The sequence below is a fragment of the Ambystoma mexicanum genome, chromosome 1q, assembly GCF_040938575.1.
Source record: "Ambystoma mexicanum isolate Mex_15411 chromosome 1q, UKY_AmexF1_1, whole genome shotgun sequence".
NCBI lineage: Eukaryota > Metazoa > Chordata > Amphibia > Caudata > Ambystomatidae > Ambystoma > Ambystoma mexicanum.
In genome coordinates this window covers 551,485,774-551,503,661 of record NC_090922.1, presented here as the reverse complement: position 1 = coordinate 551,503,661, position 17,888 = coordinate 551,485,774, and the positions used below count along the sequence as shown (strand labels likewise).

Sequence of the window (17,888 nt, the reverse complement as noted above, 5' to 3'; positions counted from 1 at the left end):
CACTTGCTGGATGTTGCTCGTTCCCTGAAGTTCTATGTGGCATGCACAAAGTTTTCAAAAGACTTACCCAGATGTTTTGTGAACTTTGGTCCTGTGAACCATGGGAAGGCTTTGTCCACAGCTTCCATCTCAAGGTGTCTCTCCGGCTGCATCATGCACTGTCATCGCTTAGCGAACTGACCGCTGCCCAGCCATCTGAGCGCCCATTCCACCAGCGTGATCGCTGCGATGGAGTTCCTGGCTTGTGTGTCCCTGCTGGACATATGCAGGGCTGCTACGTAGAGGTCTACACACACCTTCACAAAGTTCTACTGCATTGACAGGGATTGCTGGGAGGAGTCCAGAGTCAGCCAAGCAGTGCTACGCAACCTGGTTGCTTGATGCGAGTCTGTTCCAGAGGTAAGAATGAATTGCTTCTGTTGAGCCTTGCCACCTCCTGTGGTTGTGTAATGTTATATTGTGTGTATTTGTTATTCATGAGCATGTGAATCCATGCCAGACCCCATGCTGGAGAAGTAACAAGTAACTATCACTCCCCGGCATGGGTCTGGCATGGATTCACATGTGAACCCTCCATCCTTCCCTTCAGCAGCTCTTCTTGGTCATACTGCCACATTACATGCTTACCAAATCTGAAGATGGCTGCCAGGGGAGGGGCTTAGGGAGAGGACTGTCATTGGCTGGGGGCAGTATGCCCCAGAGGACAGTGATTGGTTTATGGGAGAAATAGTTTTGTAAGTGAAAGTGAAACTGTTTCTTTTACCAAGGATTCCCAGCCTGACTGGGAATATTCATGAGCATGTGAATCCATGTCAGACCCATGCTGGAGAACAACAGTTACAGGTAAATAACTTGTTCCTTTGGCTTAACAAAGAAGTTGTGGCCATCTTTCCTTCAATGACTTCTTGTGGTTTAGCAACCAATCGCATGTATCCCTCTCTGGAGACTCTGGTACTTGTAGTCTCTTCCCTGCATACACCCACCCAGCCACAGCCACTCTCTCATTCAGAGAGATCGTGGAAGGGATGTATGGTGGGTGGTGAATGCAAAAGTAGGGTTCAGCCAGCAGCCAAGTGGAGTTGTGCATGTGCACAGGCAGCCATCATGTTTCTAGTCTTTGTAACGCTTTGTTGTCAGCCCCACAGCTACGGCTATCACAGGAGTCAGCGGGCCATGGACTACCAATGCAAGAAACACTATGGTGATTAACTAGTACTTTTTCTTCCCCAAAACAGGTGAACGTTGAAAGCAGCTCCTCCCTTTACAACATGCTAAGTCATGAACAAAGAATGTCAGTTCTCAGGGTGTTTCCATGGCAGTCCATCATGCCAATCATGTTGCATGCTACGTGCCCCCTTTCACATTGAACATGTGGGCAGACAAGGGTATCTAGGAGCAGGCGCCCTCCCCCAGACTCGCACTAGTACTGTGATTTCTGTTAAACCCCTCTTCAAACCAATTTTCGAAAACTGAACTTTAAATTGTATAAATTGTGTGCAAGGCAAGGGGGCCGAGAGGAGTGGGTGGAGTTTGTTTTGTCTCATGTTTTTGATTCACCTATTTAAGACACAGTATATCCCTTAGAACTAATCTTTGACTTTTCTTTTTCCCTGGAAATAGGGCAGACCAACATTGAATCCAGCAGGGTAAGAAGCAGTACTAATAGTTTACTTTGATTGTATGTTATTTTTTTTTTTACATTACTTTTGGTATCCCTCCCTTCCTGCCACATTCTGCTGTTTTTTGTTTAATCTCTTCCCCATTCTTAATCTCTCCTTTCCCTGCCCCTTCCTCCTTGTCCATATTTTTCATTTCTCCCTATTTGTTTTGTAATGTATTCAGGATACTTCATCCTTTGTCCTTTCTCCCCACTTTGATAGTGCTTCCTCATCGTCCTCTTTCTCTGCCAGTCTCCCAATTATCCTTCTGTTATCTTCTTATGTTTCTCACTCCATTCCTTACGTCCGGGAATTTATTGTCGCCAACATTGTAGTTCATTAATTGTCTCTAGCCCCCAGTATTCACAGAGACACTAATCTCTCTATTCACAGTCCATTGCTAATCCACTCATGCCGCAGCCTAATTCCGTTGTATATGAAGATTTGGCTTCAATGGTCTCCTTTGACTTGCAGAATGGTTGCATTCGCAAGATTTATTAACAGCTGTGTTAGATTGTGTTGTCCCTAAGAATCACATGTTATGCTAACCATTTAGTCTGAATGTTCCTTTTAAAAGATTAACTTTAAAAGATTGTGAACATGGAATCGCTAACGAAGTATTCCACATAGAAAATAACAGTAACAATTCTAACCTATGTGGACACTTCAAACCTGTAACGATAAAATGTCCACGGAAGGTGCTCAGTGAGTCTAGCTGGGATGGGTGAATGATGTATAGAACTACATGACGAAATCCAGTGAGAATCTGGAAAATGACCTTTTAAGAGATAACGTTGGAATACTGGAGGTGCTGGATTTCACGTTTCCTACATTTGGGTAATTTTATGTTTATTGGAGAACATGATGTTATTTCGAACATTAGCACCCTGGAAGGTGGAGTTGGCCAATCAGGAAGCTCGGAACGTGGGCTGTATTGTCTGGTACAAGCCCCCTCTTCCGAGCATCCCGGTTGCTGCTAGCCAACACCCCCTTCCCTTCCCTGTTCCTCCTTTCAATCTCTTTCCCACACCCTGCCCCAACCGCCTCCCTCACCTCTTAGCACCCGTGTAGTTTCCTATATGGGTGCTGAGTGTGTATTTTCTTTTTTTTTTTAAAGAAACTTACCTTGCCGCGTAGGGAAACTAAACTGGTGCTAATGGTGATATAACCCTCGGCAGCGGACCAACCCAGCCAGTAACGTCACCAACACCCGAGTTAAGGGATCCTGCCTTGGCCTGGGCCCTTAACTTGGGCAGCGGGCTATTTCCAACAAGTTGGGCCTGCCGCCTCAGTTTGTATCGCACCCACAAATTACTTACAAAGTAACAGAGCAGAGATAGTCCCAGGGTCAGGTATGTTTACATAAGAACATTGTTGGATGGAATGGTGTATAACAGGCAAGTGGAGATGGGGAAAGTGTAGGAATATGTACCAGGGGGAGGGACTGGAACATGACAATATGTTTAACACTGAGCTCTTCAGGCCAGTGTTTGCATATTTTCAAAATTACATAGAGTAGTCCCGAGGACATAATGCAGGGGAGGTGGGCTGGGTGGTTAGTATGGACAGAAAGGAGTGTATGTTTCGAGAGCTGCTTCCAATGCTACGAGGTGGCGTTTCAACCTCGTTTTGAAGAGTTCCACAGAAGAGAACACACTGCTAGCTTCAGGCTGCTTTATTGTATTCCCTCTGGGGGTTCCTGACTAGCCCTGGGGATCCAGGTAATCTTTGTGATGAGGTAGAGTGTGAAGGCTGGACTTTGCACCAGTCACAGCCATGTGGTGCTTACAGCCGGGTCCAGTGTCTGTCCAGCTTGTACTGCTGGCTGAACGTTTGCAGTTGCAAATGGCATCCTGCAAATCCCAATACCCACGGCCAGGGGACACTTGTAGACAGACCAGCAGGTAGCCAGGTAGCCAGATAATTCTTCCTCTGGAAATCAAAGTGAGCCAGGACTCTGGCTTGATGCCCTTTTGTCTAGGCTGAATCAGCCTGTCATTAAAGTGCCTTGAAGCTAGGAGCAGGTTCTGGCTGCTGGTCCCGCATTTCAGGGAAAGACCTTAAGAACTCGCATTACTGGGGTTATGTTACGCTGGCTGAGCTTATGCAGTGTATGTCTTAAGCCACGTGCCACAGCAAGTCCTGCAGTGACAAAATATCTAAAATAAAGATTTCAAGGAGTCACAGGGATTTCATTGTGCCAGAAATAAATGTCTGAGCACCTCATTGTGATATTTATACCAAACACACTAGGTTTACCATTGGTGGTAAGAGTGGAATGTTTCTTGGTTATGAGTTTTTGTTAGTCTGCATTCTGAAATCCCATCAGAACTTAATTTGAGAATGAAGATATTACCACTGTTGGTTAAACCACTGGTGGCAACATCTAGGTTCTCTGGTGGTGCTACCTGTGTTCGTATGAGGGCAGTTTTACCCCTTATGTGTGTATTTACACATGAATGAGGCAGACTGTCAAAGAAGTTAGTACCAGTACCTCCCCCCACCTTTTAAGTGATGCCCATGCTCACAATGAGTTCCAGGGTCTTTAAAGGCAAATGCTAGTGGTTATGAGTGGTACAGGAAATGTGCCACTGTCATGGCTGCCGGATATTCTATACATCACCCCCTTGCATAACATTTCTTCTGCAAGATGTGGAAATTGGTGCAATCCCAGTAGAGAATCTACAAGATGGAAATTCCCACCCACCAGGCGTGGGCGAGGGTTCTGTATAAACTGGAATGGTCATTTGATTACTTTTATTTTTGTTGTCTGCAGGAACCGAGAACAGATGACGTTCAGTACATGTCGGTCAAGTTCGGAGCCAAGGAAGCAGGCCAAGTGGCACCCCAAGATTCTGATAAAACCATCTACTCTGAGATCAAGCGATAATGAGCTCATCTGATCAGCGCTGTGACACAAGGCAATGGATTACCTATTTAGCTGCCAGATTTTGGTTATTTCGCTGCACCTGGGTAGCTGTCCTATCGGAAACGTCAGCCGTTGTCAAAAAGGACTGTTACTGGTGGAAAATACAGAATACAGCAGAGCTCAATGAAATGCTAAACTCTCATAATGCTGGACTCCTGCATGGGACGCATAGTCTGGATTTTGTAACTACTGGGTCTTTTTCATCCTCTTTGTCCCCTTGAACCATAGAATAGAAAAGGAAGAGATCAGCAACCGTGGATCGCTGCTCATTTCCACAGGCAAATTCCTACCAATCCCTACCCCACAGGAATCAGAGACCAAAGAGTGTGACTTCTCTGCAGCTTAGTGCTCAGAATAAACCTATATCTCTGGCAAGGGGCAGATGCCGAAATCTAGATGTGGAGTGTTGATTTCTGTTATGGGCAGCAAAGAACATATTCTTCTAAAAGGCCTTCTACTCACAAAAGGCACTAAAGCCATGGGACTGCATGGGTAAAGCCGGAGCCAAAGAAGGTGGTCTATATTATTCACTAGTCAGGAAATCGGGAAGACAGTATGGGCCCAGTTGTCAGTTCTTCTGTAAAGTTTTGTATTAATCTATCTACTCCAATTTGTCGTCACTCATCTGAGCACACACTGTTGAATGCTGTTAGGAAAATACAGTTACAGTAAACAGAGTATGCATTGTGATGTGAGCTAACAACCCTACTATATTTCTTTGATATCACATAAAATAAATGGAAAAATGAGCCCAAAAACAAATTAGTTGCACTGAATGTTGCATGTTTAAAAAAATCAAAGGTTGGGATTTGGGTTAGGGAATATAAAAGAAGGTAGTGAGATGTGGGGGCAGAGGGTTGAGGGAGGTCTCCCCCACATTAAAAAATAAATACATTTGTTATCTTGGGCCTCGTTTTTTTCTCATTGTTTTAATGTATATCCATTTCTGTATGTCTTTCTATTTAATGTTTCTCAAAAGTTGCTGCAAAATATAATGTTGTTGCTGTATGAAACACCTGAATAATAAATCAAAATGGAATCAATTGGCATTCAAAATTACAGTGGCTCTTGCGGGTTATGCATCCTCTGTTAAAGATGATGTTGGTTTATATTTTTAGTATCTTGTTGTATTTTGGTATAGTGGTATTTTTGGTTAGCTCTTGGTAATATATTGTGGTAAACCTATTGGGGTATCTTTTTAGTGGTGAGACTAACTTCAGAACACTGCCTAATAATTATATTACCAGGATCACTTAAGGAAACAAGTACTGGACTTAGTACACACAAAAAAAGGAATCATGTCCTCCTATGGTATTCTATCTACATTAGCACGTTATGCCCTTGTGGCTTGCATCCCAGAATATATTTACCATGGAAGTGAAACACAAAACATTCATTCAGAACCTCGCAGAGTAAAACAATTTATAGTGACTAACTTTACTTTGATATTTTTCTTTTACTGCACGTTCTATATCTCTACATGCCAGCCCAGTAACTCTGAGTGCAGAATAAATACACTGAGGCTAAATCACCTTTTCAAATTGTTATTCTTTATCAGAAAGAAGACATTTGCAAGTTACACAAAATGACATGTGCATCCATGTTGTAATTCATACATAAGCAAAGTCTTTCATGCAATTGTTTGCAAAACACTATATTTGCGATAATGCCCAGAGTTCTTCCTGTCATTGGACTTTAACTTTGCAACAACATTGGCAGAGCACAGCTTAAGTCACTGAGATTCATCACAGCAAAACTTGAGAAATATGAACACAGTTTCACATACACGTTTAAAATGTTACTATGCAGTGCCTAAAAATGAAATGACTTATTTACCCTATGCTACCTAGTATCAATCATCCATTTAGCACGCCCCTCAATTACTGCATAATTACCTAGATTCAGCTGACGATATTCCCCTGACTCAGCCTGGAAGTAATCCACAATGTCCTTCTCCAGCCTTTCTTCTTGCCTTGTCATCCAGGGTGAACCACAGATAAAGGTGCTCGAGACTGCAACTCTTCTGAAGACTGCCTATCCAGGAGAGAGACAGACAGCCCAGAAGACAGTCATCCTGCAGCACTGTCGGCAAAACACAGGAGTCTCAGTCTGCCCAGGAACTTACTCTCTCCCAGTCCTTCTGCTCTTGAGCCAGTTAGTGAGTGAATGACTCAGCCCTTTCTGCTTCAAGCCTTTTTCTAAAACCTCATGTGTCATTCAAACCACCTCCCTTTTTGTCATTCAGCCAATCCAAGAATGGTCTGACCATATCCAGAGCGATTAGGAGCGGATGTAATAGCTACATCTCAGTGCCGTTTTCCTGCTCTGAAATTTGTTAAAACAATGCAATGCAATGTCTTTAGCAGAACGGATCTCACATTTCACACTTCTGATTTGTCACGTTCCCATGCAGGTACAGCGAAGCTTTAAGCCTGCATTTTTAGTTTATTTCATTTTAAAACTGTAGGTCAGATATTTTTCAGGAAATGAACTTCCTTCCTTTATAGGTCAGAAATTGTTCAGGAAATGAACTTCCATCCTTTGTCCTTAATAAGGGCATGGCTGCCTCCAAACTCGGGTCCGGGTTGCCTGAATGGGGAAATACCAGGCCATTCCGACTTTGGAGGGACCGGTATTTCCTACTTCAGGGAACCCGGACCTTCCCCATTCCATTCAAGCCCCCATAGGGCTCAATGGGAATGGGGAGGGAGCTAACATGCCTGTTAATAACGAGCCCATTATTAGCTCTCTGGTCCTCTCGCGGGACCCGCAATGGACATCTGGGGCCTCATTACACGGTAGGCGGTAGGGATTTACCGGCACCGGTAAAATACCGGTACCGGTAAATCCCTGCTGCCTTACTACGAGGTCCCTTAGCGGGTTGGAGTTTTAACGCCTGCTTTTTGCAGGCGTTAAATACCAACCCGCTAAGGGACCTCGGAGCTAATTACGGCACCGCAAAATTGCGGTGCCGTAATTAGCGCCTTCCCCATTCCCATAGAGCCCTATGGGGCAGAAATGGGAATGGGGAAGGGCAATGGCGGAAGGGGGATTTACCGCCCCTCCAACCTTGGGATGGGGCGGTAAATCCCCTTTCCGCCAAGGCGGTGCCGGTATTTTACCGGCATGAGCCATGGCGCTAATAGCGCCATGGCTCACCGCCTACCGTGTAATGAGGCCCCTGGTCTGAGCGGACGTCCAGAGCGGGTCCCGCAAGGGAACCTCGTAATAGGGCAGAATGGGATTAATGGCGCCGGCACCATTACTGGCGCCGTTAAACCCATTCCGCCCGCCTCGTAATGAGGCCCTAGATCTGGAGTATCAAACCTATTGTGCAAAAGGCTTCTCAACTGTTTTCAGAGTTTTGGAACGTGTTAACGCATCCACCTGTATTTCACCAAGCAGGTGTTCAATACAAAATAACTCAGCGATTACAGCTCCAATTTTGGCTAATTGATCTGTCTTATCATTTCCTTCCTTATCCTCACCTGTTTTTTTCAAATGACCACGTATTTTCCTCCAATGGATTATTAGGTCATTTTCAGACAAAAATGTTTCTATAGCTTGAATCATTTTACCATATTTAAGTGGCTTCTTGTTATATGTGAGCATGCCTTTAGCCTTCCAGCCAGTTAAATACTCCACAAAACTATTTTGTGCATAATCGGAATCAATAACTAAAATTATTTCTTTGAGTCTATTTTCTACTACTGTAGATACTGCCTTATAAATAGCTGCCAATTCTGCCACTTTACTGCTTTTTAGGGCCTATCCTCATGCTTACTATTGGAATGATATCACATTTAAACCACAAATTTCCTATTCCTTCCACAAGTTCCTTTTCAGCATCATTTTCTGCATGGTAGGCACATCCATCTACATACAAAGTTGGTAAATCCTTACTTATTTCTTTGTTTAAATCATGTGTGGGGATTGCTCAAATTCATTTAAACTTATATCTAGCTCTGTGTCATCAGGAACACAGACAGCTGCACAATCATGCAACTCCACTAGCCCTTGAACATCTGGGCTCTTTTTATTTTGTCCATATCTCACTTCTACCGGAAATCCCTGAAGTGCCAATGTCCATGAGGGGATTCTTGACTGGGCCAAAATCCCTGATATTATCCTCTTACTTTGCAAAAATTGCAGAGATTGGTGATTCGTTCAACAGTCACCCTCTACCCTTGAATTATCAGACGAAAATGTTGTAAGACCCAGACAGTGGTCTTAAGCGCTTTTTCACATTGACAAAATTTGGTCTCTAAGTGTGGCAATGCCTTGCTAGCATATGCAATGCTTTTGTTGTTTTCATCATGTTTTTGATATAACACTGCCGACATACATTGATCTGTGAATCCTATTTCTACAAATAAATCCTGGTTTTTCATTGGATATACATAACATGGTGCTTTCATTATACACCCTTTTAGCATGGCCACTGCCTCACTTTGTTCCTTTTCCCATTTCCAGTATACACCCTCCTTCAGTAATCTTGTCAAAGGTTGTGTAATCTCTGCATAATTTTCAATACAGCTTCTGTGTAACTTGTCATTCCTAACAAACTCTTTAAACTTTACAAGTTAGTGGGATATTTTAGTTTCTGGATTGCTTCCACGCTTTTCTTTTGTGGGTTTAATCCGTGCTCTGTCACTTCATGGCCTAGGAAGTTCACCCTTGTTCTGCACCAATGTGCTTTCTGTAAAGACACCGTTGCCCCAGCCTTCTGTAGCTGACTGAGTACATGTCTAATCTCATTGAAGTGGCTTTTCAGATCTTCATTTTTGATAAGCTCATCATCCACACAAACTAGTGTTCCTCTTTCAGCTGCATCCGGGAGTGCCTTGCTCGGGAATATCCCAAACTCACACCCACTATTGACATATCCAAAAGGGGTCCGTGACCATGAATATTGTGATTTATCAAATGAAAATGCAAATAAATGTTGAATGTCTTCAGCTAGTGGCACACACCAGTATCCAGCTGCAAGGGCTAAGGTGGTAAATACCTTTGACCTGTGAACCCGTGCAAGGCCCTGATCAATTAATGGAAGGGGCTACCTTGAAACAGGCACCTTTTTGTTCATTTCTCGTAAATCTGTACACAAGCCCCATTGGCCATTGGGTTTTAGCACACCTAATGTAGGAGTATTTGATGTATGACATGCCAGGGGTAACCTATATTGCCGCACAAATACCGACTCACTACCATGTCCTTCTGAAGTGTGGCCACATGCAAATCAGTCGGCCCAGAGTCATAGGCATCTTTGGCAAAAACATGTTTGAACTCTTTTTCTTCTTCCTTTGTGCAAGCAGCTGCAATTTGAATATGTTCCTCTACCATTTTAGAGAACTCTGTGAAATCCTCCAAAGGAGGAACTTCTGTAATGTCCTCTAACCGTGTGGCAGTGGAGAGTCGCTACACTCAAATATTTTTAAATTTTGACCTCCATTTTAACATGCTATTTTCTTCTTTTAGATTCACCTAATTCGAATAGAATACAATCATCCTGATGGCAGCATACCATTTCACTTGGCTCATAAGTGTACACCGACTGAACTTTTAAGATTCCTTTAGGCTTAGACTTCAATGATTCTGTTAATTCACCCTGTGCAATCATGTAGCTTTCAGGGATGGTCCCGATCACTGAGTTACTGAAATCAGCAGTGTAGTAAGACTTCTGTACTGCCATTCCGAATGCTGTATTCTCTTCCAAATTAATGTCTTGACACCCTTTATTGTCCACTAGGATTTTGAATGGGTGCATCCCCAATTTCTATCAGTGGTGTATATTCGCATTCTAACCCTTGTTGCTTTATGGGTTCATTTAGGCATACACATGCATCAGAATCTTTTATCTGTTATACCTTCCTGTATTTTAATGCTACTGTAATTTGTCTGGTAAATGCCGGAAACATCCCTTTTCACTTGAAGTTCAATTGCATATTGCAACATTTGGGCACAATGATAAGCATTTCTCTTGTCTTCAAATTCAGGTGCAGCTCCACCCAATCTGGACCAGCCCTTTTGATTTAGAAAGTCTAACACCATACATATTCTGTGCATGTTGTCATTTCCAAAATAACATTTGTTTCTTGTTCTGCTCATGATCCACACATTGTGATGAATGCTTTTAGAGCCGATTGTAATCTTTAACATGCATCTTCTTATAATTCTTTGTCTGAATTCAGGGTCATCTAGGCCAAAGATGTGTTTTTTTTATTTTAAACTTTGGCATCTCTCCTCTGTCAATTTGTCTGAGTACCGTTTCACTAATGAAATTCCTTTCATGCTCAAGCGCCAAAGTGGCTTCAATCCTTTCAGAATGCCCATTCACATGGATAGGGATCCATGGCTGCCCTTCTCCCATGTGCATTTCTGCAATTGTTGAAATGTGTTTTTCCTGATTTAACTCTGGAGAAATATTTGGTTTTCATTTTTCTTCATTTAAATAAAAACACAGTGTGTTTTCATCTATTTCTGTTCACCAGTTTTTCTTGGAGTCCAAATAAATCTCCAAAGACTATCTTTCTCCTCGCATTTCATCCTGACACATGAGAATGACAGTGACACTAGGCACACAGCCATTCTGAAGATATACTTCCACTGCACTTTCTGATTTAGCATTCCTTTACACTGTTGCTTTGGGTCATTATTTTCTGGAGTCTCAATGGCTTCTTAGCTAAGAACCACAATACCCCATTTACTCCCATCAATGAGGGGTGATAATCTCCTCAGGCAGTTTGTTCCTATGAGTAAGGATATTTAATTAATGGGTGCGACCAACACTTCCTGTCTCATCTGATGCTTCCCTATCTTTATGTCAACCTCAGTGACAGCTTCAATAGGTATTATTTTTTCCTCATTGATTGTGCATGCGGTCTTCCCTTTGCATCACTGTTACATGATTTTGTGCGTATTTCCCGTCATTGATCATTTTCACCAGTTGTTTTTACATTATTGTTGCTTGGGCACCTGTATCAATCATTGCGAATGGATTACATTTTTCTTCAATAGTGATGGGAGCATAGTACCTACCCTCAACCTCTTCTAGTACGCATACAAAATGTGAATTTTTACTAATTTCAGTACTTAATTTTCTTAGCTATTGTTAAACTTTTTGCTAGGCACATGAAATGACATTTTACCCTCCTTTTTGCCCACTTCATTTTGAATTTCATTGTCTATTTTCCTGGGCTCAGAACCCATTTGGAGTGTAGCCACTGACTGCCCGTCTGACTTGGGACCACTAGTGTTCACACCCCACTTTCTAATTGTGCCTTTCCCACTGTCTGGGTCCTCTCTACTTACTTCCTCATTGCAACCTATTGGCTGCATATTTTTACAAGTGTCATGTGACCACATGTCAATTTCTGGTGTGTAAACTTATCTGCATTTTGCACAGAGCCTGCCATTTCTGTCCCTTGGAACATCTGTGGCTCAACATACTCCTTAGGTGACTGACCTGCACCTGCCCTTTGGGGATTTGTTTTGCTCTGGGGGGTAGCAACAGTATTTGATTATCAAGTCGGTTATCTGTTGATATGAATTCTTCATTTTGTATTTAATTTTGACATTGGATATTCCTTTTAAATATGCCTCTCTGTTGTTTGTGTGTTTCTTGTTTGTTTTCCCTTTTTTGAACTTCATCTTCACACACCTGAATGGTCTGTTTCAACTCCAAATTGAACCACACTCCCTTTTCGTGTGTTATAATTCCCTGTCTCACATTCATGTGTTTGTGTTCTTGTTTTTAAATCAGCAACAATTCAGTATTTCTATTCAAGGGTGATTCATGGGCATTTGTGTTTTCATCAGGGCAGATGTGATTAGCTAGTCACTTGTTGTCGCTACGTACAATATCACTCCTATGACATTCTGTACCTTCACTTGGCTGTTGCTTTAGATCTGCACGTAATTTTCCTATCTGTTTAGACAACATTTTGACTTGGGCCTCTAAGCATTGGAACCTGTCCATGTCTTTGAATTCCTCTCTTTGTGGTCTGGCCCGGTAATGATTGAACTCACCCTGATTTGTCCAGGACTGGTATCTTTCAGGAGATTTGTGTTACCTCTGAATTCATGTGACACAGGGAGTGGAGAACATGGAGTGACCATCCTTTGACCATGGTCGACCAGTGGCATTGACTGATTATATTGGCGAGGTACTTAATTCATATTTTGTCTTTCATTTGGCGGGAATTGTTTGCTGTGCTGATTTCCATTTTCAATTAATCTATCCACATATCTTGGTCTTTCTTGGTGGCCATATACCATGGTATTAGGGTCAAATCAACTCTGGGCCCCTAGTGTCTGCTATGGGATGTGGTACATTTGATTTTGATTATTATTTAGGCCTGGCATATCATGGTGAAATCCCACTCTGGGAGAACTACCAAGATATCTAGGACTATTGTAAACACTTCTATCGCTGGGATCAATAGATTGAAAAATAGGAGTTTGGGGTGATGTCCTCTGTGGAGGAACGCCTCTTTGATTAGGTGTCATGTCATTGTTTGCCTGAGTTTAGGCTGATCCTAGCGGCATCTTTACAGACTTTACCTCCAATCTCTGGTGTGGATTGCCTAGACTTTGGGTTTGCCTCTTTATTCTTAGGCCCCTCCTCTTTCTGACAAAGTATCACTTCATACAGTTTGGTCCCTTGTTCTATTATCCCGTCTAGTGATTTCTCCCTGTCAAATTAACAGATTAATTGGGAGACAATTCCTTTTTGGAGTCCATAAAAGTATGCAGTTTTAAATTCTACAGAGTTAGGGTTAAAGGTCACATCAAAGCGTGAAAATGCTCTTTTTAAGTTTTGAAAGAACTGACGAGAAGACTCATTTTGCTGTGCCATCATAATATAAGCTGCTTTCTTGGCTTGCTATATAGACTGATAAGGTGAGAATTGATGTCTAATCTCCTTCTCAAAGTCTGCACATGACAACATTTCCTGTTCATTGAGACCACCAAAGATAATGGCAGACACTGCATCTCGGATGTGGTGAATTTAGCATCTATGTTGTTCCCATGGAATCTGAAGGGCTTTGAATATATTGTGAATCGCTTCTAAATGTTCTTTAAGCCTGCACATTTAGTTTATTTAATTTCCAAACTACCATGCATATCTACCAATCTTCACCGAGTTTATATCATGGGCTTGTTTGCACTAAATGTTAGTATGGGAATCTGTTATATGGTAACTGTAAAAGGTAAATTAGTATGTTAGTTTCATGTTAGTTTTATTTAAACGCAACTCAGCCCACAACTGTGGTAGTGGAGAAGAGTGATAATTTTCTAGCATGTGTTCTGTTCATTCCCAACATTGGCATCTATGAGATTCAACCAGAGTCTCATACCCTTGAGTCACACAAATGAGTCTCACACCCTTGACCCTAGATACAATTCAGACCTTTGCTATAATGTGGATGATGACATATGGACCTACCTTGTTGAAATTCAGAATAGGGAAAGGTATTTCTTTATTACATTTCCCTACACAGCAAAGCAAAATCACAGTGGCTCTTTAGGGATATGCATCCTTTCCTTAGTTGTAAATTAAATTTGATGCCAGAAATTATATGTCATATCACTGAATTAGATGCCTGAGCTTTGGGGATTGGCATTGTTCAAAGAGTGTTGGCCTCTCAATTCAAGTAAGGTAGAGTTATTGGGGTAGGGGAAACTGTCTTCACCATATGCTTGGGTATAGTCTCTAGGTGCATGGGCTCTGAGATTTCTGAGGTGTCATGAAGGATCCTTCATCTATATCTTTGTTTTTGTATCTGAAGGACCCAGCTGCAGCAGAATATTACCCTCCTGTCTCTGAATGTTGTCCTTTCGAGCTCAGCTGCTATCCTGTTCCATACAGTAACTGTATTAAGCCACATGTTGCATCTCATTTTTTAAACACCTTTTTGTTCCAAATCAAACTGAGATTTCTATATGTTCCGTGCTGAGATAGTAGTCATTTGCGTAGCTACTGAGACTTCAAGGAACATGTTTTAAGTACACTTTGCATACTCAGTTTTATGTGAAAATTATAACTTGAGGCTAATTTCAAAATTGTAATTGTTTTATGCAAAACACCCTTGATGGTCAGGCCCTACTAAGGGGGTAACAGCTTGCCTACCAAGTTAATAGGATACACCATATCGAGGACCTTTAACATGAATTGCAGGTTGCTACTATTCAACTGGGGTGCTAACTTCAGGGCTGTTGGGACTCAGGGCTAGCTAGCTTTTTGGTTGCAGCCCCTGAGCTTCTATCTGGGTCTACAACCAAAAGACCTGGGGCAATGGCTCCTTCAGCCCCCACCTAGCAACACCTCTGCTATTCAATACCCTAAAAACCAGGGCGTGAATGTAATTAATGTGGGGAAAAGTTAGGCTGCATTTCTTCCCACTAAATTCTAAAACAAAATGGCAGCTGACAAAATGTTGTACACGGGCTCCAAGTGAAGGCATGCGACTAACACTTAGGAGCAGAAGGCAGGAGCAAAGGAGTGAAGGGTGTGGTAGCAGAATGCACACAGCAGGTAAGTGAATGAAAATAAATCATTGAATGTGACGTTGTAGGTTCAGGGCACAGACAGTTCAGTCCCCTTAAATCCGTCTATGTTTCTCCTGAAGTCCCAAAAGGAATATATTGTAGGCTCTGCCCACTCCAGCAATTAAGGCAAGGTGAAACTGAACAAACACCTTCAAAACAACAAACATACCTGGGAAGGGATACACATAGAAGAACAGCTTTGACATATAACACTCTGATCCTGACTCAGACATAATTGAAGCAGGTGACATCTAGCGTGACGCGTGTTGAATGCTTGAAGGCTGATAAATGTGTTTTTAATTCATTTATTTGTGTTTATGGTTAATACAAACCTTTACACAATATTAAAATCAAATAATAAAAGAAGATTGCAAATATATTCATAGTGTTCATTCACAGACATCGGGCAGAGAGATATTTAATTAAATTATTCATATTAAAATAAGAAAAATGTATAAATACCACCAATGCAATAATCAATAAAATTCTCTTAAGATCTGATTGTGAGGAAACAAAATGAATCATCCTAGGAGTATGATCCCACAAATTATAACAGTACAAACTGAACGATGCATTTGTAATTTATACATTAAAATCCATAAAATCAAATAATTTAATTATTTCAATTTCTGGGAAATTATTTGGGTACGGGCCTTGTTCCAAACATAATAAGCAGCCCCAGAGATGACAATGGACTCACCCGAAAAAAGTGCCACCCAGAATTGATTTTCCATAATTTATGCAATTATGGATACAAACTTGTTATATCCATAGGCATACTCCCTTGCTAATTGCATGCACTGAGTGAGAATATGTCTAGAGGCCTCAATTTTTAAACCACATAATTGGCAGAGTCTTTCCTCTCTTGGAATCTGTGCCCACCGCCCTTTATGCTCAAGAGTCGGAAGAATGTTAAATCATAAATAAGTAATAAATCTTCGGATCTCTATATAGCACATTTTGGTAAGATATGAGCGAGGGGCACCAATATAAAGGCCTGTGTACTTCATTCCTAGTACATAGTGTGGTTAGATAGATAGTCAATGTTAATGCAGGAATTGTGCTCTTTAGCTTTCCTCTTGATATGATTCATTCAATTAGGGTTATCTAATATCTCCTCCAAATCTAAGTTAAGCTTCAGGTATTCCTCCACACATTCTTTCAAGTCAACCAAGAAGACATTGTTACAGTTTCTGCAAATAACCCATAGATCGATTTTTCATCGCACAAAGTCAAAACAATGTTGAAATATAAGGCGTATTTTGAATGAATTGTGTCCTCTCATGTATTCCTCATATTTTGACAGGTATTGTCCAGCTTCAGCATATTTTTTTCAGCAGGGGCACTGTATGTCGATGGCGTAGACCCTATGTCCCTCGAAGGACTCCATCGAGTGTGATGTCATCGAAGGCATATATAGCATGAGCAACGCCCCTTGGCTTCAGTTCCGCTTTTTCATGACAGTGATAGCTTCGAGAAATATGGCGCACTTCTTCACTCTTGTGACGACTATGCTTCAAGATGTCTTCATCAATGACACCGATGACTCCAAAGTCTGGTTTCAAAAAGTTTCGGGATTGTGGTTCGAAAATGTCTCTGAATGATCCCCAACAAATTTGTTTCTGGTGCCTCGGAGCACACCATGACACCTCTGACTTCTCCAAGTGGCAGTCTATGACTGGAAAGGCCTTGAAGGAACGTAAAAGGAAGTTGAAGGTAGGCCGAATCCCTTAATCCCCTACCCGGACCGTGAAACCTTCGGCTGACGAGTTGAGAGGCTACTCTCCTCAGAGGAAGAAGGCCAAGCGGTCGAGTTCGAGGAGTGGCTCTCACTACTGTACTTCTTCCTCCAAGAAATCAAAGAGAAGACACTGCAGGTCGCGTTTGTCGACTTTGTTGTCGGACGCTTCCCCCTAGAGAGTTGCTTGTCCAACCAAAAAATCCACTCCGGCCGAGGGGGAGACCTTCTGAGCAGACATGCTCAGAATATTTGAAAAGCAAAAACCTCCAAGCCATGCTCTTACCATGCCTTTCGAAAGAAGCTGGGAAGGAAAGGGCTCAACCTAAATCCTGCACGCCCTCGAGCCCGGGACGAAGGCCCGATCCGCATCATGAACCCTCAAGGCCACGATCTTGTAAAAGAGGACAAGATATCCACTGACGATCCCATAGGCCAGTGCCCACCTTCTAGTACTTGTATGACAAGATAGCTGCACCATGTGAGGAATGGGGGTGCATAATTCACTTACTCCAACACGACTCAATAAGGAGGACTCAGTAGTTTGGCAAAGGGAAGTCCGTTTAATGACAAGTACATCAAACAGGGAAACAATTGGAAATCTGCATCCTTGCGATCGCCTGTCTCACTCCGACTTCCACGAACTTCAGTTGAACAGCAACTTTTATACATAAAACTTGTCATCATTGACGTCTAACTCTACAAACTCGTCATGCAATATAGTTGGTCAGGAAAGGTAACTTAAGTATAGGTGCTATATCTGTATACGGTAACAGAGCATGCGGATTGGCTAACTCTTATCGAGTGGGCGTCTATGTCCAAACATTTACATCATGCGTGACAGACGTCATGACAACTACAACATCCCATTGGTTCTACTATCTATAGGACCCTAGATAACTTGGTCTATTGTGATTGGGCAGGTTACACCCTTAGACGTAAATCTCCACTTTTAATTAGCAGCATGCAGAATGGACACCCAGGTGCCTCGTGCCCTAGGATTCACCCTGCC

The 17,888-nt window shown here is 42.2% G+C and overlaps 1 protein-coding gene across 2 annotated transcripts in view; it reads left to right on the top strand.

Moving 5' to 3' along the window:
- LOC138531401 (carcinoembryonic antigen-related cell adhesion molecule 6-like) overlaps window positions 1-5,630 on the top strand; it is a 338,712-nt gene extending 333,082 nt beyond the window's left edge. Inside the window, exons 7-8 of one of the 2 annotated variants that reach the window (XM_069640988.1) lie at window positions 1,621-1,646; window positions 4,435-5,630. In XM_069640988.1, the coding sequence (XP_069497089.1) occupies window positions 1,621-1,646; window positions 4,435-4,548 (140 nt within the window). In that variant the 3' untranslated portion in view covers window positions 4,549-5,630. The remainder of the gene's footprint in view (window positions 1-1,620; window positions 1,647-4,434) is intronic. The other variant, XM_069640989.1, reaches the window with a different exon arrangement.
- The last annotated feature ends 12,258 nt before the right edge of the window (window positions 5,631-17,888 follow it).